At 42.5% G+C, this 23,284-nt stretch overlaps 1 protein-coding gene across 5 annotated transcripts in view; it reads left to right on the forward strand.

Moving 5' to 3' along the window:
- The window catches only part of PTBP3 (polypyrimidine tract binding protein 3), a 256,357-nt gene that overhangs the window by 154,767 nt on the left and 78,306 nt on the right, over positions 1–23,284 (forward strand). For all 5 annotated transcript variants that reach the window (XM_073591458.1, XM_073591444.1, XM_073591448.1 and 2 more), the window contains 2 exons: positions 16,820–16,966; positions 21,263–21,427. In XM_073591458.1, the coding sequence (XP_073447559.1) occupies positions 16,820–16,966; positions 21,263–21,427 (312 nt within the window). The remainder of the gene's footprint in view (positions 1–16,819; positions 16,967–21,262; positions 21,428–23,284) is intronic.

The raw sequence follows: 23,284 nt of genomic DNA on the forward strand, positions 1-23,284 counted from the left end.
CTTTTTTCCCAACCCTAAGTCTAAGAAGGAAAGGTCGCTTCACTCACTGGATGTGGTGAGAGCAGTCAAGGTTTACTTAAATATGTCAGCTCCTTTTCGAAAGACTGACTCCCTTTTCGTTCTGCCAGAGGGTCCTAGAAAGGGACAGGCAGCAACTAGTTCAACTATCTCTAGGTGGATTCGCCAAGTCATTATCCAGGCTTATGAGTTGAAACATGATGTTCCACCTCGATATCTCAAAGCTCACTCTACTAGAGGAGTTAGTGCATCACGGGCAGTGCGCCAACAGGTTTCTATGGCTCAGGTTTGCAAAGCGGCCGCTTGGTCTTCGGTTCATACATTCACCAGGTTTTACCAGCTGGATGTTGGATCTCAAAGGGAGACTGTGTTTGGCCACACAGCATGCTGCAAGCAGCTTTATAAGTCCTGGGCCTAAATGGGGTCTAGGAATACTATGTCCCCCCCCCCCCCCCCCCTCAAATGCATTGCTTTATCCCAGATAGTCATTATTATGGTGCTCTGTGTCCCGTGATGTACGATAAAGAAAAATTGATTTTTAAAACCGCTTACCTGTAAAATCCTTTTCTTGGAGTACATCACGGGACACAGAGGTCCCTCCCCTCTTTTCTGGGATCTTCATTGCTTGCTACAAAACTAAAGGTACTTCCTGTGTGGAAGGGGTTATATGGGAGCAACCTTCTTACTATTGGTTGCCAGTGTCCAATCACCTAAAGGTAGCATATAACCCAGATAGTTATTATTATGGTGCTCTGTGTCCTGTGATGTACTCCAAGAAAAGGATTTTACAGGTAAGCTGTTTTAAAAATCCATTTGTTTTCCTCCTAAAAAGTTTTCAACACTTTATCCTATGGCGGAAAATTTACTAAGATTGACGCCAATTTACTAAGATTTACAGCAATTGACGCCGCTATATCCTCTGAATAAAAGTTTGACTTGTCCGGTTGACAATGCGCAATCGCTTAGGGATCCAACTGATAAAAAAATTGGAATTCCTGTTAAAAAAACATTTTCTCCTTGGCAGGTTCAGTGGCTCAACCTGCAGTGGCGGCAATTGGGGTATGTCAGTCCTTGAGAGACCATTTGAAACGGGTACTCAAGGTGTTCCCTGAACAGCAGGCCCAGGAGTTAGCTGAGCTGCCAGCAGCTTTGTGTTTTGCAATAACGCAATCATAGATTCTATTCTTCAAACCTCTCGCCTTACGCTTGGGTTGGGACATATGCATAGAATCTTATGGTTGAAAAGTTGGTCAGCCCTGGCTGGTTTTCCTTTCTGTGGTGAAAAGCTGTTAGGGGAGGATTTGGACAAATATATCCAAAAAATGGAAAAAAATCAAGTGGGAAAGTACCCTTTTGCCAGTTAGAGTAAACGTCCCTCATTCAAACGAGCTCTTTCTCCAGTGCTGGGGGCATCGGCCTCCAGGCAGTCACGACGGTCTCCACTGTCAGGCTCCAGAGGTAAACCTCAGGGTCAGCCCCAGGGACAAAAGAAGTCCTGGGGGAGGAAACCCACAAGATAGAACGTTAAAGCCTCTTTATGGCGGGGTGCCCCCACTCGCTTGAGTAGGGGAAGACTTCTGCAGTTCTCAAAGGTCTGGCAGGAAGAATTTCGGGACAGATGGGTGGTCTCCACAATAGCTCTAGGTTACAAACTAGAGTTCAGAGAATTCCCGTCTCCTCTTTTCCTCAGGTCAAATTTCCCCAAAGATCCAGAGAAAAAGTAGAGTCTTTCTAGTGTTAGACCGACTTTTGTCGCAAAAAGTGATCATGGTGGTCCCCGTGGAAAAGCAGGGGTTGGGGTTTTATTCAAACCTTTTCACGGTACCAAAACCAAATGGGGATGACCCATTCTAGATCTCAAAGATCTAAACCGGTTCCTGAAGATTTGCTCTTTTCGCATGGAGTCAATCCGATCAGTAGTCTCCATCCTACAAGGGGGAGAACTTCTGGCATCAATTGACATCAAGGATGCATACCTGAATGTCCCTATTTTCCCAGCTCACCAGAAGTATCTGCGTTTCGAAGTAGAAAAACGTCATTTTCAGTTTGTAGCTTTGCCTTTCGGTCTAGCTACTGTACCTCGGGTGTTTACAAAACTTCTGGCCAGATTAAGGACTCAAGGCATAACAATAATAGCATACGTGGACGACCTGCTCTTGATAGACCGGTCGGTAGTCCGCTTGGACCAAAGCATGGTCACCACAGTCAACTACCTGGAATACCTAGGTTGAGTCCTCAACCTAGAGAAATCTTCTTTAAAGCCAGTAAGAAGATTAGAGTACTTGGGTCTGGTCATAGATACAGCCCAGACGAAGGTGCTTTTGCCCCAGGCAAAGATCAGTGCCATAAAGGAGCTGGTTCAGGGTGTCATGGCAAAGAAGGGTCCTTTCGTTCCCCTTTTGTATGAGGTTGTTGGGGAAGATGGTGGCTTCATTCAAAGCAGTTCCCTATGCTCAGTTTCATTCGAGACTGCTGCAAAACAGTATCCTATCGGCCTGGAGCAAGAAGATTCGGGCACTAGATTTTCCAATGCGTTTGTCACCAAAAGTGCGCCAGAGCCTCAGGTGGTGGAGGATATCTGAGAATCTGCAGAAGGGAAAATCCTTCTTACCTGTAAGGTGGTAACCACAGATGCCAGCTTTTCAGGTTGGGGAGCAGTGCTGGAAGAAGCATCTGTCCAGGGGAAATGGTCCAGAACTAAAGGACCTTGCCCATCAACATTCTAGAGATTCGGGCAGCGCGTTTAGCCCTAAGGGCCTGGACATTCAGGTTGCAGAATTCTCCTGTCAGGATTCAATCCGACAATGCCACAGCAGTGGCTTATATCAATCACCAAGGGAGCACCAGAAGTCAGGCAGCCCAGGGAGAGGTAAACCATATCCTAACCTGGGCAGAAAAACCTGTGCCGTACATATCGGCAATCTTCATTCCAGGAGTAGAGAACTGGCAGGCAGACTACTTAAGTCCATATTAAAGTACATAATAACCAAGAGAGGTAAAAAGTCCTATTCAGAATCAAATTCAGATAGTGGCTATTGTGAGAAACGTAGATAGGTGGGAGTACAAATAAATTCAGTGTGTCCTTCACCGCACCACTGTGGTATTAGTAGGAATGCGCGCTTACCAAACGGCAAGCTTAGGGGAGCTTGCGACCTTAACCCGGTCGGGGCCTTTCAGGAATGGAAACACCAAGAACACACCACCTCCGCTTGAAATAAGCACGCTGTTCACCAAATATCCAGTATTCACTGTATTGTAGAGATATGACCTCCTGGCTAAGGGTAAATCTCAAGGGAGGTACACCAAGGAAAGAAAAAGAGCAACATAGCGTAATCCTGCTTTCACCATTTATTAAAGGAATATTAAAATCGCACTTACACTCAGATGAATAAATAAAAGCACATAAAGCCGGCCGGCTAAGAGCGAACGCCCGTCCTGCAGACGGTAGATGCAGCACGTCAGCACTGCAGGACGGGCGTTCGCTCTTAGCCGGCCGGCTTTATGTGCTTTTATTTATTCATCTGAGTGTAAGTGCGATTTTAATATTCCTTTAATAAATGGTGAAAGCAGGATTACGCTATGTTGCTCTTTTTCTTTCCTTGGTGTACCTCCCTTGAGATTTACCCTTAGCCAGGAGGTCATATCTCTACAATACAGTGAATACTGGATATTTGGTGAACAGCGTGCTTATTTCAAGCGGAGGTGGTGTGTTCTTGGTGTTTCCATTCCTGAAAGGCCCCGACCGGGTTAAGGTCGCAAGCTCCCCTAAGCTTGCCGTTTGGTAAGCGCGCATTCCTACTAATACCACAGTGGTGCGGTGAAGGACACACTGAATTTATTTGTACTCCCACCTATCTACGTTTCTCACAATATCCACTATCTGAATTTGGTTCTGGATAGGACTTTTTACCTCTCTTGGTTATTATGTACTTTAATATGAACTTCGTAATTAACCCCAATTTTGGGTCTAATATTCATTTTATTTGATTTGGTCTATATCATACAAACCATTTTTGTCACAGCGCTGCTTCTTATTGAATATTTTGTAATGTGTGTATCCCACTTTTAGCGGCTGCTTGTATATTTATTTACTCACTGATTTGTCACTTTTGTTTTTTTCATTTTTTCATTTTCATTTTCTCAATATGTTTTTTATGTACTAATTTTTAAATATAGCGCGGTGTTTTGCCCTTTCTTATAGACTACTTAAGTCGCCAGCAGTTGTTCCCGGGGGAATGGTCCCTTCACCCCAACATCTTCCTGGCTATGTGCCAAAGATGAGGGATCCCGGATGTGGATCGGTTTGCGTCCAGGTTCAACAACAAAGTCAACAACTTTGTGTCAAGAACAAGGGATCCAGTCGCATGCAAAACAGATGCGTTGGTGACCCCGTGGGATCAGTTCTCACTGATTTATGCATTCCCTCCTATTCTGCTGCTACCTCGATTTCTTCGCAGGATCAAGCAGGAAAGGAAGTCGGTAGTTCTTGTGGCTCCAGCGTGGCCCAGAAGATCTTGGTATGCAGAAATAGTAAAGATGGTGGTAGGGCCCCATGGACTCTACCACCATGTCCAGACCTGCTATAGCAGGGACCAGTGTTCCATCCTACTTTACAAACGCTAAATTTAACGGTTTGGCTATTGAAACCCACATTGTGAAGAATCATGGGCTTTCAGGCTCAGTGATGCCTACCTTGATTAATGCAAGGAAGCCAGCTTCCAGAGTCATTTATTATAGAGTCTGGAAGGCACATGTTTCCTGGTGTGAATCCAGGGGTTGGCATCCTAGAAAGTATGTCATAGGTAGAATTCTTGCCTTTCTGCAAATGGGGCTAGAGGTGAAGCTGGCCTTGAGTACCATCATGAGCCAGGTCTCGGCCTTATCAGTATTGTTTCAACGTCCGCTTGCTTCGCATTCTTTGGTCCCAAGCTTTATACAGGGGGTAATCCACCGGTTACAGCACCCCTGAATCTTTGGGACTTGAATTTATTTTTGTCAGCATTACAGAAACAGCCTTTTGAGCTGATACAACATATTCCTTTGGTCCTTTTGACATGGAAGCTAGTTTTTCTGGTAGCCATTTCTTCTGCAAGAAGGGTATCAGAGTCGGCGGCTCTTTTATTGTAAAGAGCCATATTTAATTGTTCGCAAGGATAGAGTAGTGTTGCGTCCTCATCCTAGCTTTCTGCCAAAGGTGGTTTCAGGTTTTTACCTAAACCAGGATATTGTTTTAACTTCATTTTTTCCAGAACCCTATTCTAAGGAAGAAAAGTCACTACATTCTTTGGATGTAGTGAGAGCAGTCAAAATCTATTTGGAGACGACTGCTCAGATTCAGAAAACAGATGATTTGTTTGTGTTGCCTGAAGGTCTTAGGAAAGGACAGGCAGCATCGAAATCTACTTTTGCCGAATGGATTTGGCAAATAATTATTCAAGCTTATGGCTTGAAGAGGAAGGTTCCACTTTTTCAAATCGAAGCACTCTCCACCAGGGCTGTTAGTGCTTCATGGGCAGTGCATCACCAAGCCTCCATGGCTCAAATCTGCAAGGCCGCAACCTGGTCTTCAGTCCATACATTCACCAGATTCTATCAGGTGGATGTAAGAAGGCATGAGGATATCGCCTTTGGGCGCAGTGTGCTGCAGGCAGCAGTATAGGTCCTCAGGTCTGATTGCACCCTACTTTTGTTTGTGACCCCTCCCCTCAGATAGCATTGCTCTGGGACATCCCATACAGTTATTACTGTGGCTCTGTGTCCCGTGATGTACGATAAAGAAAATAGGATTTTTATAACAGCTTACCTGTAAAATCCTTTTCTTGGAGTACATCACAGGATACAGAGGTCCCTCCCCTCTTTCTGGTTACATGTGTATTGCTCTTCTACAAAACTGAGGTACTCCCGGTAAGGGGAGGGGTCATATGGGGAATTGAACTTCCTGTTTAGGGTGTGCTAGTGCCCATCACCTGAAGGTGCCATATAACGCATACAATTATTACTGTGGCTCTGTGTCCTGTGATGTACTCTAAGAAAAGGATTTTACAGGTAAGCTGTTAAAAAAATCCTATTATTGATCGTTTAATATGTTTTTTACGCAATCTACTTGATGAAGCTGTTTTCCTTGCTCCTGTGTTTCATGCAAAGTGCTGATGTTTACACCCCCCATGACGTAGCAAGTCACATGGGGTGTTTCAGGAACTTGTGAATAACACTGTAATCTTGTGGGATCTCGGAGCCGTGCCGCAGAGAGAGGAGATGCATATGAATGAATGGACTGACAGCACAATGAGTGTGCCGTGAATTGGGTGAAATATGCGCATGCGCCGCTGATGTCGTGAAAATGAAAAAGACACATTACAAGCAAACGGAGCAGGTTAGAACTGATTCGTACACCGCAATTTGTACAGTGCTTATCACTGATTTAAATGGGGAAAAGTTATCTGGGTGAGTTTACAACCACTGTAAGTGGTTAAATGGTTGGTGGCTCTCCAGTTGTAATAAAGACATTTTCAAATCTTGCTTTAAAGTGGTTGTAAAGTCATGTTTTTGGTTTTTTTCGTTAAAAATAAACATGTTTATACTTGCCTGCTCTGTGCAGTGGTTTTGCACAGTGCAACCTAGATCATCCTCTTCTCTGGTCCCTCTTCGGTGCTCCTGGCCTTTCCCTCCTGTTGAGTGCCCCCACAGCAAGCAGCTTGCTATGGGGGCATCCGTGTCGAGCAACAGCTCCCTGTGTCCATTCAGACACAGAGCCGCGCCCTGGCCCCGCCCTGCCCATTTTCTCTCCTCATTGACTGACCGACTTTGACAGCAGCGGGAGCCAACGGCACCGTGCCAATGAGGGGAGTCCTGGCCAGCCAAGTGTCTTGTGCAACATTGCTGGATCTAGATGGGCCTCAGTTAAGTATTGGGGGGGCTGCTGCACACAGAAGGCTTTTTATCTTAATGCATTAAGATTAAAAAAACACCTGCTCTTACAATCGCTTTAAAAAATGCTTTCTGCTTTAAGTTCTTACTTTATTTTCTATCTTTACTATTATTTTCCCCAGGAACTCCTTTTGCTTTCCTAAAGCACACCCAATTGTATAAAATTGTTCAACAACTTGTGTTGAGGTAATTTCATGTTACTGATTCGTCTGTGGTTTGTGTTCATATTTTCTTGCTTTTTGGCTGTGATATGTCTTAAGTTGTTTGGAATGCACTCGCCTCTACATTTGCCTTGAGCAAATATCTTTTTTTGTGGTAGCAAGCACATTTTTATTACTGGATCTGTAAAACAGTAGTTTGAAATGTGGTTAAAATGTGTTTGCTTATTCTATCTGGTTCTTCATTGAGATTTTAATATGCTTTGATTGAATTTGATAGCTCTGTTGTTAGCATTAATAGCTCTGTAATGATGTGCAGGTGTGGGGTTAGTGGCGCTACCTACTGGCTGTCATATAAGGATAAATATAGTGGCAATGTGCATGCCAGTGGTGAATGCATGTACGAGAGGGTTAATTACCCTGATAATGCAGGCTCTATGCATCCATCCCAATGTGCAAAAAAGGAAAAATTGGAAAAATTGTACAATACATAAATAAAAATAAATATTAAGTGAATCCCAATAAACCTTACATATATATGTGTACATAAGAATAACACTGAAAAATAAGCCTCATTGGGTCCATGTACCATCAAAAAAACCTAATGTCCAAAACCTAAAAATAAAAAAATATATATACATTATGTGGAAAAATATATGTATAAAACCCAAAACCAGCAAATTTCAGTGGCACATATGTGTAGTCATAAACCGTAATAAAAAATCAGCATAAAGATGAAAAATATAAAGTATATATAATATATTAATGAAGCTCCAAATTGACCAGCAAAAATCAAAAAAGTCCAAAGTGCTCAAGTGACTCTTGTGTTCAGAGAATCGAGTGACTTCTGTGCTCTCCCTGATTGGTCCCTACTCACCAGCTCCGTGCACCCCTGCAGAGGTAATGGGCATGTAAAGATAGCCTGGGATGGTTCCTGGTATCTCTCCTCGTAGTCCGCCTGTGGTATCTGTGGTCTGTAGGGCCTCAGCAGCTCACTCCACCCAGTAAGGATCCTTACTGAGTGGAGTGAGCTGTTGAGGCCCTACAGTCCACAGATACCACATGCGGACTATGAGGAGAGATACCAGGAACCATCCCAGGCTATCTATACATGCCCATTACCCCTGCAGGGGTGCAGGGAGCTGGTGAGTAGGGACCAATCAGGGGGAGCACAGAAGTCGCTCGATTCTCTGAACACAAGAGTCACTTGAGCACTTTGGACTTTTTTGATTTTTGCTGGTCAATTTGGAGCTTCATTAGTATATTATATATATTTTTTCTTATATATACTTTATATTTTTCATCTTTATGCTGATTTTTTTAATTACGGTTTATGACTACACATATGTGCCACTGGACTTTGCTTGTTTTGGGTTTTATACATATATATTTTTGCACATAATGTGTATATATTTTTTATTTTTATTTTTTGGACATTAGGTTTTTTTGATGGTACATGGACCCAATGATTAATGTGCTGTGATTAATGTGATGAAGTGTTATTCTTATGTGTATATAATATATAAATAAGGTTTATTGGGATTCACTTAATATTTTTATTTATGTATTGTACAATTTCCCTTTTTTGCACATTGGGATGGATGCATAGAGCCTGCATTATCAGTAGGGCTGCGCATCTTCACTGGTCTCACGATTCGATTCGATTACGATTATCTGGTCAACGATTCGATTCGATTCCGCGATGCATCACGATGCATCACGATTACCGACGAGCTCCCACTTCCGCTTGGGCCGCCTAGGTGGCCCTTCCACCCTGCAATCTTCTGGGACACATCACAGTTCCCAAAAGATTGCCCGGCTATGCAGGACAGCGCAGTGAGACATGCGCACCCGGCTGTGAAGCTGCAAGCTGTCACAGCCGGATGCCCACAGTAGTATTGCCAGCGCTGTGGACAGGCGGGGGAGAGAAGGGAGGGTTTGGGTGGCCACATCGCTGGATTGTGGGACAGGTGAGTGTCTTTTTATTAAAAGTCAGAAGATGCACTTTTTTTGTAGCTGCTGACTTCTAATAAACAAAAAATTGACTGGAACTCCGCTTTGAATTAAAAATAACCTCACTCCCTAAAAAGTGCACTAATCCGGTGCACTACAAGGTACAGAGATTCACACACACTGCTGCTGGGAGGTCAAAAGGGAAAGAATCCACAGATGACAAACAGCCCTGTGAAGTTCCCTGTACTGTCTCTGTGCTGACCAGTGGCAGCTGGTGCTCAAAATTTTTTTGGGGGTCGCAAACAAACTGAAAAATACTGAACCTCCCCCGTCAAACGCAGCCACTTGTGCCCGTCAAACGCAGCCACTTGTGCCCGTCAAACGCAGCCACTTGTGCCCGTCAAACGCAGCCACTTGTGCCCGTCAAACGCAGCCACTTGTGCCCGTCAAACGCAGCCACTTGTGCCCGTCAAACGCAGCCACTTGTGCCCGTCAAACGCAGCCACTTGTGCCCAAACGCAGCCACTTGTGCCCAAACGCAGCCACTTGTGCCCAAACGCAGCCACTGTGCCCAAACGCAGCCACTTGTGCCCGCCAAACTCAGCCACCTGTGCCAAAACGCAGCCACCTGTGCCCGCCAAACGCAGCCATCACTGACCCCCCCCCCCCCCCCCAATTACTTTCTTTTAATAAATATATTACAAAGGATGGTGTGCCCCCGCTGTATGTGCTTTTAAAAAACGATGTCACTTCATACCAAATTTTGCCGGTATACGATCATGTGACTCCCGGCCGTCCCGCCCCTCTCCGCTCTCCTCTTCCCTCTCCGCTCACGTGTCTCCTGAGTCCTGACGTCAGCGGGGAATTCTCAGTCCCGCCCGCTGACTATAGTTATCGTATCAGAAGAGAGGCGGGCGGGACTGAGAAATCCCCGCTGACGTCAGGACTCAGGAGACGGAAGCGGAGAGCGAAGAAAAGAGCGGAGCGGGGCGGGGCGGGCCGGGAGTCACATGATCGTATACCGGTCAAGTTCGGTATGAAGTGACATTGTTTTTTAAAAAAGCACATACAGCGGGGGCACACCATCCTTTGTAATATATTTATTAAAATAAAGACGGTTTAAAAATTTTCTCGAGCGCTTTCCCGGGAGGGGCGGGGCTACTAATGACGTCACCAAACATCGATTTTCGGGGTTTTATGCATCGATGCCGCATCGGGGACACCCGAATCGCGATGCAACGATTAATTTCAGCACCCCTAATTATCAGGGTAATTAACCCTCTCGTACATGCATTCACCACTGGCATGCACATGCCACTATATTTATCCTTATATGATAGCCAGTAGGTAGCGCCACTAACCCCACACCTGCACATCATTATTTTCTTCAGCCCCATTTAGGGACTGATTAGGGGAGGCTGCAACCTGTTATAATATTGTTATAATATTGTTGCTATCCTGAGCGAGGAGTTTCTCTCTATATTAATAGTTCTGTGATTAGCACTTTAGCCTTGTAGAGCCTAAAGGGTAAATGCACTTATCCTTTCTTTCCTCCTTTCCTGACTTACACTACCCATCCCCACACTAGATGCATAAATACCTGTGCAGTAGTTCCCCATAGACCTTTATAGGGTTATGTTCTAAGGCCAGGGATGCTCAGATGACTGTCCTGTAAAAGTCCATTAGAAAGCTAAGACAGGCTAGATTGATGTGAACTGAGTTTGTTTCTAAAATACTTCTCACAAGACCCCTCTTTGGAATATATGTGCCTTGACTACTTTGACAACCATGCTGTATTTATGGTGACATACTCACATTGGGTCTAAAATTGATCCTTTCATTTTTGGATTATGTGTACAAGACCATTGGCTGTTTACTGATTACCTGACTTTCCCACCTGAGAGGCACTGGCTTCACCTTGGCTTACTTATTTGCACCTACACATGCTATGCATTCCAGTCTACCCTATTGGCTGGTATTACTCTATTAAATGTTAGGAGCGTGTTCCAGTGTAATGATTATCTCATGATTTCCTTGGAGAAGGATTCCCCAAAACAAGTTGAGTCCACAACTGTGAACTGTAAGGCCTCATGTGCACTGCTGCTGGTAAACCGACGTTCAGAGACAGTTGGCTGCTTTTTTCAGCTGCCCCTGAACTCATCCAATGTTATCTTATGTGTATATGTACACAGGTTCGTTTAATGTTGTTTTTAGGCAGTTGAGTTTAGAGGCCTTTTTTGGAAGGCAAAAAAATGAGTTCAGACACTGAGTTTAGAGGCATTTCAAGTGCCAAACGCGTCTAAACGTGGTAACTCGCGTTTAGCCATGTTTTGTTTACAGGCGTTTTTCATTTTTGACTATCTAAAAAAAAAAAAAAATTTTTCAAACGCTTCTAAACGCAGCTAAACGGACGTTTTAAACGTGGGTTACTATCTGTCAAGTTAAATCATTGAGGAGAGGTTGTAAAAACGTCCCATGTACATTAAGCCTGATCGAAATCTTTGCATGTTGTAAACCCCTATGCGGAGAGTAATTTTTAATGTTGCATATTAGATTTTTAATGGTATACAATAAAGTTGTTTTTATGGTACTCTTTTTATGTCCACAAAGTCCATGACTGTATATTCTGTTCATAGTTGATTTGCTGGGATGTGGACATGTGGCACACAAAGCCTGGGTTTTTCTCCCGCTATAGTCATTCGAAAGCTACTGTGTAAGCATGGCCAGTGTGCAGAAGAATTTCAAGATGGGGTGTAAACAATGATATTGGCACAGTCACTGTTAAAGGTCAAAATGTTTCTAAGGGCGGGGTGATGATACTTAAATGCTTGGCTGTCACTTACATGATAGTTTCTATACTCGGTCACTAACTTGGAGCAAGCTTACAAATCTGAAAAAGTCTGAACTTATGGTTAGCATGCTTGTTATCTGTCAAGAACCCAGAAAGTATTGAAATGTATTCATCACAATAGCCAAGCAACTAGAATTTTCTGAAGGAGAGGTCTATAGTGGCAGCTTCCATGTTTGACATCATGTAGGTTTTGGTAAAAAGTCTTTTGTGTTCAGTGCAAAGTATTTTCATTGGTAATTCTCATAGTCTGGAAAAAACTGATTCCATCCCAAAAATGACTCTAGTAAGCACATGGGTTTGTAGGCAGGGACTTCAGATAATGATTTCTTAGAGCTGGGCCATTTTCTCCAAAAAAAAAAAAAAAAAATCTGCGTGTTGGTTTTTTTTTTTTTTTAAACGATTCGAATCAAGTTGTTTTGTGTGTTTTTTTTTTTTTTTTTTTTGATAGGCACTATGCCGGTCCTGAGGAGCTGCGGGCAGGAGTTTTTAGGCGAGACTTCGGCCTACTCCGCGGACGAGGCCGCGGCTTCGGCCTAGTCCACGGTGTCCAGCCTCTCGAACTAGGCCGAAGCCGCAGTCTCACTTAAAAAGCTCCTCAGGACCGGCGCGGTGTCAGCGCCGGTCCTGGTGGAAAAAAAAATCGATTTGCTGAAAATTTGAATCGATTTGACCTCTCAACACGATTCAAGATTCAAATTGATTTTTTCCCCAGCCCTATGATTTCCATAGGGCACATACACTATATGACCAAAAGTATTGGGATGCCTGCTTTTACACGCACATGAAATTTAACGGTATCCCAGTCTTAGTCCGTAGCATTCAATATTGAATTGGCCCACCCATTACAGCTATAACATTTTCAACTCTTCCGGGAAGGCTGTCCACAAGGTTTAGGACTGTGTCCATGGGAATGCTTGACAATTCTTCCAGGGACCTCTTAAGGCATCAGCATACCAAGACATTTTGGACAATTTCATGCTCCCAACTTTGGGGGAACAGCTTGGGGTTGGCCCTTTCTGTTCCAACATGACTGCTCACTAGTGCACAAAGCAAGCTCCATAAAGACATGAATGAGCGAGTTTGGGGTGGAGGAACTTGACACAGAGTCCTGACCTCAACCCAATAGAACACCTTTGGGATGAATTTGGACGGAGACTGCGAGCCAATGGTCAAGCATTCCTATAGACACACTCCTAAACTTTGTGCACAGCCTTACCAGAAGAGTTGAATCTGTTATAGCTGCTAAGGGTGGGCCAACTCAAAATTGCCCCCTACGGACTAGGACTGGGATGCCATTAAAGTTCATGTGCGTCTAAAGGCAGGCAAATATTTTTGGTAATATAGTGTATGCCAAACACAAGGCCCACAGGCCAAATCTGGCCCACCAGGTCTTATGTGGCTCTTGCACTCAGTTTTGCCGCTGAAAAGTGGCACAACCCAACTCCGCCTCCTCCAGCTCTCAGCGGCTCCTGGATCTAACAGATCTATGCATGCACTCAGGGTGGGGACAGATCTCCAGAATCTGAGAGGGAGAATGATTACTGCAAGGCGAGGCAGAACTGGCACAGTTAGGAAAGTGATGTGTTAAGAAGCTTTGGGGGGGTGTTGTGGTTGCACACTGTTCATAGTGCATTCCTAAGCCCTGTCTGTACGTAGCACACTCCTGAACCCTGTACGCAGCGCACTCCTGAACCCTGCACTCTGTACGTCACACACTCCTTTTTAAATTTTTTTTATGTTGATGGTAGGTGAGCTCTGACTCACCTGCATCCCCTGACTGCACTATACCACTCCTTAGCTGCTTCTGCATCGCAGTTTGTCTGCTCTGTGCAACCTGACAGAAGCCATTGCAGGAAAGAGCACAGTTTTTCCTACTTTTACAAAGTAGGAAAAACTGCACTCTGTACGTAGCGCACTCCTGTGCCCTGTACTCTGTACGTAGCGCACTCCTGAGCCCTGCACTCTGTACGTAGCGCACTCCTGAGCCCTGCACTCTGTACGTAGCGCACTTCTGAGCCCTGCACTCTGTACGTAGCGCACTCCTGAGCCCTGCACTCTGTACGTAGCGCACTCCTAAACCCTGAACGTAGCGCACTCCTGAACCCTGCACTCTGTACGTAGCGCACCCCCAGATACAACCATTAATCTGTGTTCACTGTGGCGATTCAATAGAATGAAAAAATTTTAAGAGCAACAACCGGAGTGCGGATCATTTTTTCTACCAGATACAACCAGCCCTTTGAAATTGAGTGACACCCCTGCCTTAGGGGGTATGGACTAAGGCAATAGATAACATTCCCCCTCTAAAACCATGTTGAATGTGTTGGAATGATGCAAATTAGTGTCTAAAGATTTGTAAAAGTAGGGAAAACTGTGCTCTTTCCTGCAATGGCTTCTGTCAGGTTGCACAGAGCAGACAAACCGCGATGCAGAAGCAGCTAAGGAGTGGGTATAGAACAGTCAGGGGATGCAGGTGAGGCAGAGCCTCACCTGCAAAAAATAATGAAAAAAACACGATTGACTTTGAGGGTCGTTGCTCGGCAACCTGGGGTCACCAAGACCCCAAATTTGGGGGGTAGGTAGCTGGAGTCCTACCCCACCACTGGTCAAAATGGGGCTCCTATCATCTTTGTTTACGGATACGGGGCTCCTTGCACAGCCTGTCAGAAGCTACATACAGAGCAGCCAGTATAAATACAGGCTGGCACACTCTGTTTGCAGCAGACTGAGAGGATGAGCTCACATTGCCTTTCCTCACTTCTTGTCAGAGGCACTGAGCTCAATGGACAGCTTGGAGCCTTGGACCAATAGTAAAGCACCATTGGCCCAAGCTGTCCAATAAAAATGCTGCAGTGGAGGCTCTCCTCTCACTGCATTGTCGTAAAAGGAGGCATGTGTCTAAAAGATACATGCTCCCTTCCAGCCCAGCCCTCTTAAATACAAGGAAAAACATGGGTTTATGTGCATAAGATTTCCCATAATCCCATGTTTTTCTCACACAGTTAAGAGGGAGAATGATAATCTGCTGCTGCTGAAAAGGTGCAAGCTAAATCATATATTATTATGCTATATGTTATAAGATAATTTATTTATCGATTTACTGTGAAGTTACTGGTTTGAAGTTGTAACTTCAGTAGTTTGTCCATTAATCCACTGTCTTGAGCACAGTTTTTGAAAATATAGTAAATTACCTTAAAAATAATATATAATTATTATTTCTATATTACTTGATTATGGTGATTAACCCCTTGCCACCCAGGCCAATTCTGATACTTCTCTATTACATGTAGAAATCATAATTTTTTTGCTAGAAAATTACTCAGAACCCCCAAACCATAAAATATATATATATATATATATATATATATATATATATGTATAATTATATATAATGTGTGTGTGTGTGTGTGTATATATATATATATATATATATATATATATATATATATATATATATATATATATATATATATATATATTTTTAGCATACACCCTAGGGAATAAAATGGCCGTCGTTGCAACTTTTTATGTCACACTGTATGTGCGCAGCAATTTTCCAAACATAATTTTTTTGGGGGAAAAAAAACCCACTAAAGTTAGTCTGATTTAATTTCTTTTTTGTATAATGTGAAAGATGTTGCGCCGAGTAAAGAGATACCTAACAACATGTCGCTCTTTAAAATTGCGCACATTTGTGGAATGGTGCCAAACTTCAGTACTTAAGAATATCCATAGACAACGCTTTAATTTAAAATCTTTTAGAGGTTACATGTTTAGAGTTAAGGCTCGTACACACGATCGGATTTTCCGCCGACAAAGCGTTGGACTTTTGTCCGAAGAGCATTGGCCAGAAACTTGTCTTGCATACAAACGGCACACAATTGTCGGCCAACAAACATGAACGTAGTGGCGTACTACTTGGTTTTTCAGCTCTTTAGCGCCACCCTTTGGGCACCTTCTGCTAATGTTGCGTTTGGTGAGCATTGATTCCGAGCATGCGTGTTTGTACTTTTGACTTTTGTCTGACGGACTTGTGTACACGCGATAGGAAAATCTGACAACAGACATTTGTCTGCGGAAAGCCTGTCATCCGTTTGTCTGCGCAAAAACCAACAACAATTGTCCGATGGAGCGTACAAACGGTCGGATTTTAGGCCAACAGTCTGTCAACACACAATTCCCGTCGGAAAATCCGATTGCGTGTACGAGGCTTAACAGAGGAGATTTAGTGCTAGAATTATTGCTCTAACGTTCGTGGCGTATGTAACCTGTGTGTATCTGGCTCTGATACTAGCCAGTGCCTCACCAGCCACTCACCTCGCCGCACGTCCCCGGTATAGTGCAGTCTCACTTCTTCATTTGAAAGGCAAACACTTTGCATGTGACAATTGTTATGCTCTCTTATAGGCCGTCTGCTTATAGAATGGTGACAAGTGACTTTTAGCTCTTAGTTTACTCTGTACACTTGGCTTTCTGTTGCTTACAGCAGAATCTGAAAGTAAACAGCTGATTTAGGCGTAAGCACAGTTTTCCTCGTTTCCCTTTTCATAGATCAAATGGGGATTTCCAAATTGATTTGTGCATTATCTCGTTTCTACATATAAATTGTTTTTCTTCCATTATTTACGAACATAGGCCTTTCTCTTATGATGTTCGGGTAAAGGTCTTTGTGTTTGTAATTGCTTTGTGAGTGCTATTTATTAACCCAAATCTAGGAATGTATTTTACTTTAAATGATTAGGTTTCTTTTTTGTTTTTATTTCTTTGTGTTTTTTTTTTTCCCTCAAGCAACCTGCATTTTAAGCTGTCAAAAGCAAAATACGCTCAGAGAAGACAAATCTATAGCGATTATCTCAAGATTGTACTTCTTAATAATGAATTTAAGGTTTTGTGTATTCTGATTTTTTTGCAGGCATTCTTAGAAATGGCTTCTGAAGAGGCAGCTGTCACAATGGTGAATTATTACACCCCTCTCACTCCTCATCTCCGCAGTCAGCCTGTCTACATTCAATATTCCAATCACAGAGAACTGAAGACTGACAATCTGCCTAATCAATCAGTGAGTGCTGCTACTTATCAAAAATCATATAGGATATCCGCGCTAAAACATATAAATTACAAATGAGCAGCCGCATAAGAAATCTGTGACACTAGATGCAAGTAAATTTTATAAATAAGAGCAGCGCTAAAAAATTTAACTCAATATTGTGAAAACACAAATGTATTGAATATAATGATGTAAAACTTATTAGGTGAAAAATGTGTATAAAGAAATCCATACCAAATTTATAAATAGGGTCCATAGAAGCCCATATACAAGGGCTAAAAATGAAAAACCTATGTGAAACAAAGTCCAAAGAAACCAAATCATCCACAATTCACATGCTCCACCAGTGTCCCCACAATCACAATTCGTAGTGCTTCCACCACCAGGTGACACCATGTATTAAAGCCTCTTACCGGATCCTGTGGACCATCATATAGTATGGTTAAATGCGCGTGTTACATCTCCTTATGAAGGGTAAACTCCAAAGCGCCAAACTTGATCCAGTCAGGATTCATTCATCAGCAAGATGAAAAATAATTAAAAAAATAACAAGTAAAACTTGCAAAGGGAATCGCAATCCTTGTGCAATAGGTTTAAAAAACTTGCATATAGCAATAAAAACAGATACAATTGCTCCCCAAAAAGCAGCAGACTGTATGGCTGCACCGGACTCTCCCATCGGTCAGCAAGCTTGCATGATGGTGAAGCGTCATAGCCACGCTTCGTCATCACACACGCTTCTGACCGGCGGAAGAGTCCGGTGCAACCACACAGCTGCTTTTTGGGAGTTGTTTTCATTGCTATATGCAATGTTTTTTTTTTTTTTTAAAAAACCTATTGCACTTCTTACACACCAATCTGCAGCAGCCTCTAAAGCTTGATGGTACTGAAGCTTACCTGCCCCTTTTTTTTTCCTTCTGCATATACCTATAAACTAGAGAGGGATCAGTAGGAGGTTTCTGCCGAAATGTGTAGGCAAGCAGCAGCTTTTTTTTTCTTCTGTCAGGTTTTAAGAAAACAAATTTTAAAGTAAAACGTCCTGAATATTTGTAGGCTGCTGTTTTCCCTCTCAAGCAGTTAGTTGCTTGCTTGCTGCCATTAGTAGTTTTTGGATCACTGATTTAAAAAAGCATGCCAAAATTCCTTATACCTTTTGTGGTCTTGGTCACGACTTTCAATGCTCTGAAGCTACTGGGACAGTATGAGAACCAGGCAACTAACATTTTTACAAGCCGTAGCAGCCCACTTATAGGTTTGTACAGAGAGATAATGCAGTAATGATTTCATTTTTTCTAACATGCTGAGTACTTGGGTTCTTGATTCTCTGTGGTTTGTTTTGCTTGTTAGAAGATTTTGTACATACTTCAGTATAACACTTGTATAGTGCAAGCAGTGAATGCAGTAGCCAAATGAACATTGAAGTTTATGGTTCTTTTTAAAATGGTAGAAAAACATCACACCACTAGCTTCCCTGTTTCGAGTCAGTGGGGTTGATCCGTTTAAAAGTAGCTAATAGAATGTTCACCAAGCTTAGTAAAATGAAGCTGGTCACTTCAATCAACCAATCATGTGCTAGCAAAAAATATATATTTTTTTATTCTAGCCCTAGACCTCCTCTGTAACTTAAAACATGCAAGCTGTAGAATTTTTTTAACCTTGCCTATGGAGATTTTTAAGGGTAAAAGTTTGTCGCCATTCCACGTGCGCAATTTTGAAGCATGACATGTTGGGTATCAATTTACTCGGTGTAACATTATCTTTCACAATATAAAAAAACTTGGGTTAACTTTACTGTTGTCTTATTTTTTAATTCAAAAAAGTATATTTTTTCCAAAAAAAAAGTGTGTTTGTAAAACTGCTGCGCAAATACAGTGTGATAGAATGTATTGCAACGACCACCATTTTATTCTCTAGGGTGTTAGAAAAAAAAATTATAATGTTTTGGGGTTCTAAGTAATTTTCTAGCAAAAAAAACAGTTTTTAAACAAAGGCTCGGTCCTTAAAGCCCCTTTCACACTGGAGCGGCGGTAAAGCTACGCTATTCTTAGTGGCGCTTTACCGACATTTCTGTGGGGGTTTTCGCCCACTAACGGAGTGGTTTTAACCCCACTAGCGGCCGAAAAAGGGTTAAAATGACCCGCAAGGTGCCATTTGCCGGCGGTTCGGCAGCCGGGCCCATTCAGTTCAATGGGCAGGAGCGGTGTATACACCGCTCCTTCACTGATCCAAAGATGCTGCTTGCAGGACTTTTATTAGCATCCTGCCAGCGCACCACTCCAGTGTGAAAGCCCTCGGGCTTTTACACTGGAGAGACGGCAGTGGCTCTTTACAGGCGCTATTTGTAGCACCTGTAAAGTGCCTCAGTGTGAAAAGGGGTCTAAGTGGTTAAGGCTGTCAGCAGATAGGCCTCTACAAATTCTGCAGTGCCTAAAAATGGAGAGAAGCTGAGCATATGCAAAGCAGGGTGAAACAGTGTATTCCTGGATTTTAAACAGTATAGACACTTCTTTTTAATGTTTACATAGCTATACCTGCAAAATGGGCCAACCTGAAGTGATCTAGAAGGACTTCGTTTTCTGACTAAAGTTCCACTTTAAGCTGGCTGTACATCGATTTAAATTTGACTGGTTCAGCAGGGACTGGCCAAATTTCAATCCATGTAATGGGATGGCTGGTTGTACACAACTTGATCGACTCGTGTACAGCTAGTCTGTTTTTTCCCGAATGATCAATACCGCCTATACCTGGCAAACACTGATCATTGTCTTCTGGTAGCAGGGAAGGCTCCCCTCTGTCGGAATATAGTACTACAGCGGGAGGATTATTCCTTACACCTTGAATGTGTGGATGGGGGAATTGGACCACTTTTTTTTTTTTTTTTTTTCGTTCAACGCACTGGTTGAACAAAAAATATTGGTCAATGGGCTGTCTTAGAATGAAGTGACAACATTTTCTAGAACTCTAATGGATGGGAAATTACAGTGGCATTGTGTAGCTCTAGGGAAAGTGTCTATTATTTAGGATCAGATTGTTTATAGAGAAGAAAATTCTTGGGTCTGTCATGTTTGCATCTGTAAGTGTTGTAATTAATATATACATATAGGGTTGCACCGATACTGGATTTCGATCGGCGAGTACCAATGCTTTCGGTCAAGTATTTGCCGATACTTGGTACCAACACCTTTGCTGTGCAATTTGAACGCAGGCTGAAATCACTGACAGGAATCGCATTCCTGTGCAAATTGAATGTAATTCTATGCAGTGCGACTTGAGCCCATATATTTTGTATGGGCTCAAATCGCACTGCATAGGTATCGGTACTCTTTTATCGGCGAGTACTTGATCGAAAGTATCGGTACTCATATTTGCTGCTAAAAATCCAGTGTCTGTGCAACTCTATATACATATATTTGAGTATATGTGCATGTATACATTTGTATGTATACACACATATGTTTTGGGTATCAGAGCATTTTCACGAGTACTTGTGAAAACACTCGGTATCAGTGCATCCCTATATGTATGATTTCTAATTTAATCTTCTGACATTTTCCATTTGCGTAACCTTGCATTACTTTGCATTATTCCTGATTGCTTTTCTTTAGCTTAACCAAGAGGAGTGCTTGAATCTAAATTTAAAGATAAATTGAACTTTCAGTGTTCAGATATTTTTTCTTTGCTTGAGGCAAATTGTACTCAGAAAGGGATATCAAGCAACCGAAGAAGCCTCTGGGATAATAAGCAGAGTTTGCTTCGGTATTTAATGACTGGCTTCTACAAAGAGGTTTCACGGAGCATCGTGTTAGTGTTAGCCATAACATACTTAACCATTCACTGCAGATGTTAACTTTCAAATATGAAAAAATGGATAAATCCACTCTGCATGGTTAAGGAAATCATGCACAGTAGATCCATCTTTACAAATGACCATTTTGGGAATTGAAATATGTCAGGCACTTTTCTACTGTCTTCAGCTTAGTTAGTAGCTTGCAGGTCGGATGCCTTCTTTACAAACCCGTTGAAAGTCCTCAATGATCCTGGCTATTTGTGCAAGGCGCAGTTAAATGGTGAAAGCCGAAAATTTGAAAAACTGGGCATAACCAGTGCCCAAGTATAAGCTGAGAGGCTTTGGGGGAGCTAATTTTGCAAGAGTAAGGAAATACTAAATGGCTTGCATCTTGTTTTTTTAATTTACATACCAATCAGAACCTCTTTGCCATAACATCTTTAAAAAATGTGGAATGTTGTGCTAATTTACAATTGAAATGGTGCATTTATAACCAGTTTATTTTTACTTTTTTTTTTCAGCGAGCTCAGGCTGCCTTGCACGCTGTGAATGCCATTCAATCTGGGGGTCTGGCACTCACAGGTGGCCCTACTGGTGAAAGCTTGATGTTGTCTGGACAGAGTCCTGTCCTCAGAATAATTGTGGAAAACCTGTTCTACCCAGTCACTCTGGAAGTTCTTCATCAGGTATGGGGTAACTGAGAAAAAATAAAAGTACTTACAAAGTTTTATGAAGATAGAATTTGCTATGTTCCATGAAATATTTGCAAAAGTACTGTAAGGCTTGGGTACCACTCTTGAATGGCGATATTAGATCTTTCATCATTGCTCAGGTAGCTTGAGCCTTTTGTGATTTTGCTCACCTGCTGGGGTGGCTTGAAACAATACTACTTTACTGCTTAATGGATCATTCTTTTTTTAAATCTATCATTGTAATTTTTTTTTTCTTACAGTAGTGTCCTCTATAGGGTGGGCAGGTTGAACCTCATAGCTAGGGTTAGAAAGTACCTATTAACATAGAACAAATACTAAAGAATAAAACTGATATTCTTTAATGGAGAAACATAAGATAAATTAGTTGCAGGAATTGTCTAGCATGTTGTAGAATTCAGGGTGATAACAAGCTTTGTCAGTCCTTGTTTTTAAGCCATTCTCAGATAAGTTGGTGTTTGCAGGTCTTTGTATGTACGCAGCCGAAGTTTGAACTCTGTCACTTCCTGAAAAATCAGAATTGGAGAAGTAAAGTTGGTTATTTCAAGACTACCTTTAAATTGCCGCTTAGTTGAAGGCAGTGGAAGGGATGGTTTGTAGTGATAATCCTAAAATAAAGAAAAGTTTGGGGTCTAATAGATTTACTTGTGTAATTTCCCTCCAAGCCAACCTTTTTTTAGGACCTGTGTCAATTGGCTTTGATAGGCAATTGCAGCCTAATTTTGATATCCATTTGAGATCATTCGGAATTAATTGTATGTGCAGTTGACCTGCAATTAGCTGTTTTTTGCATTCCTGTAAACTTGTATGGAGAGAGAAAAATTTCTGACGCTAGTCAATGCTGACCCTAAAAGTGCTGCTGTTGTAACTTTCTGCACTTGCATATACTGTAGATTGTGTGTATCCTAGGGTGCAGCCTGCTTTATTCTTCCAGTTATTTTTGCTGGCTTTTCGGACACCATTCTAACTGATCATTTAGGGAATTCAAAATGGGTTGTACAAAATTATTGTGTGGTACTCCATCAACCGCAGCAGAATTGCTGTCAGATTATAAGCAGTACATTTTAGATACTGTAAATATATTAGGTGTGTTTAGATTTCCTAAGATTTATTAATCACAAGAAAACACATGGTATTGGTGACTTGCGTGTCATTATGATATACTTTCCTCCATGAACTGACTAAATGCCTCTGACTGAACAAACCGGTTATAAAGTATTAGAAAGTATTAAGTTATTTTAAAAGCAGCTGACCATTTCTTTCTGAGGGTTACTTTAAAGCAGAGTTCCACCCAAAAATGAAACTTCTGCTTATCCAGTTCCTCCCACCCTCCGGTGTCAGATTTAGCACCTTTCGGGGGGAGCAGATACCTGTCTAATACTCCTACTTCCGGCAATAGATCGCCACAGAATCTGCAGTGATCTACGCCATGTCCGGCCCCTCCACCGTATCGTCAGCCCCCCCAACCCCCCCCCCCCCCCCGTCTTCTGGGAGACGCACAGGTCCCAGAAGACAGCAGGGACCAGTCAGGACGCGCAGAGTGACTCGCGCATGCACAGTAGGGAACCAGGCTGTGAATCTGCAAGGCTTCACTTCCTGATTCCCTTACTGAAGATGCTGGCGTCTCCACCCGGGAGCCAAGGGACGGGTCAACTTCGGGTGAATATATCGTGGGCGCCCTGGACAGGTAAGTGTCCTTATTTTAAAAGTCAGCAGCTTTAGTATTTGTAGCTGCTGACTTTAATTTCTTTTTTTTTTTTTTTCCAGCAGAAATCTGCTTTAAGTCCCTGACTAGGAAAAGTATGCTGATTTCATGTGCTGCAGGCTTGTCCT

The sequence above is a fragment of the Aquarana catesbeiana genome, linkage group LG01 (genome assembly GCF_042186555.1).
Source record: "Aquarana catesbeiana isolate 2022-GZ linkage group LG01, ASM4218655v1, whole genome shotgun sequence".
NCBI classification, from domain to species: domain Eukaryota; kingdom Metazoa; phylum Chordata; class Amphibia; order Anura; family Ranidae; genus Aquarana; species Aquarana catesbeiana.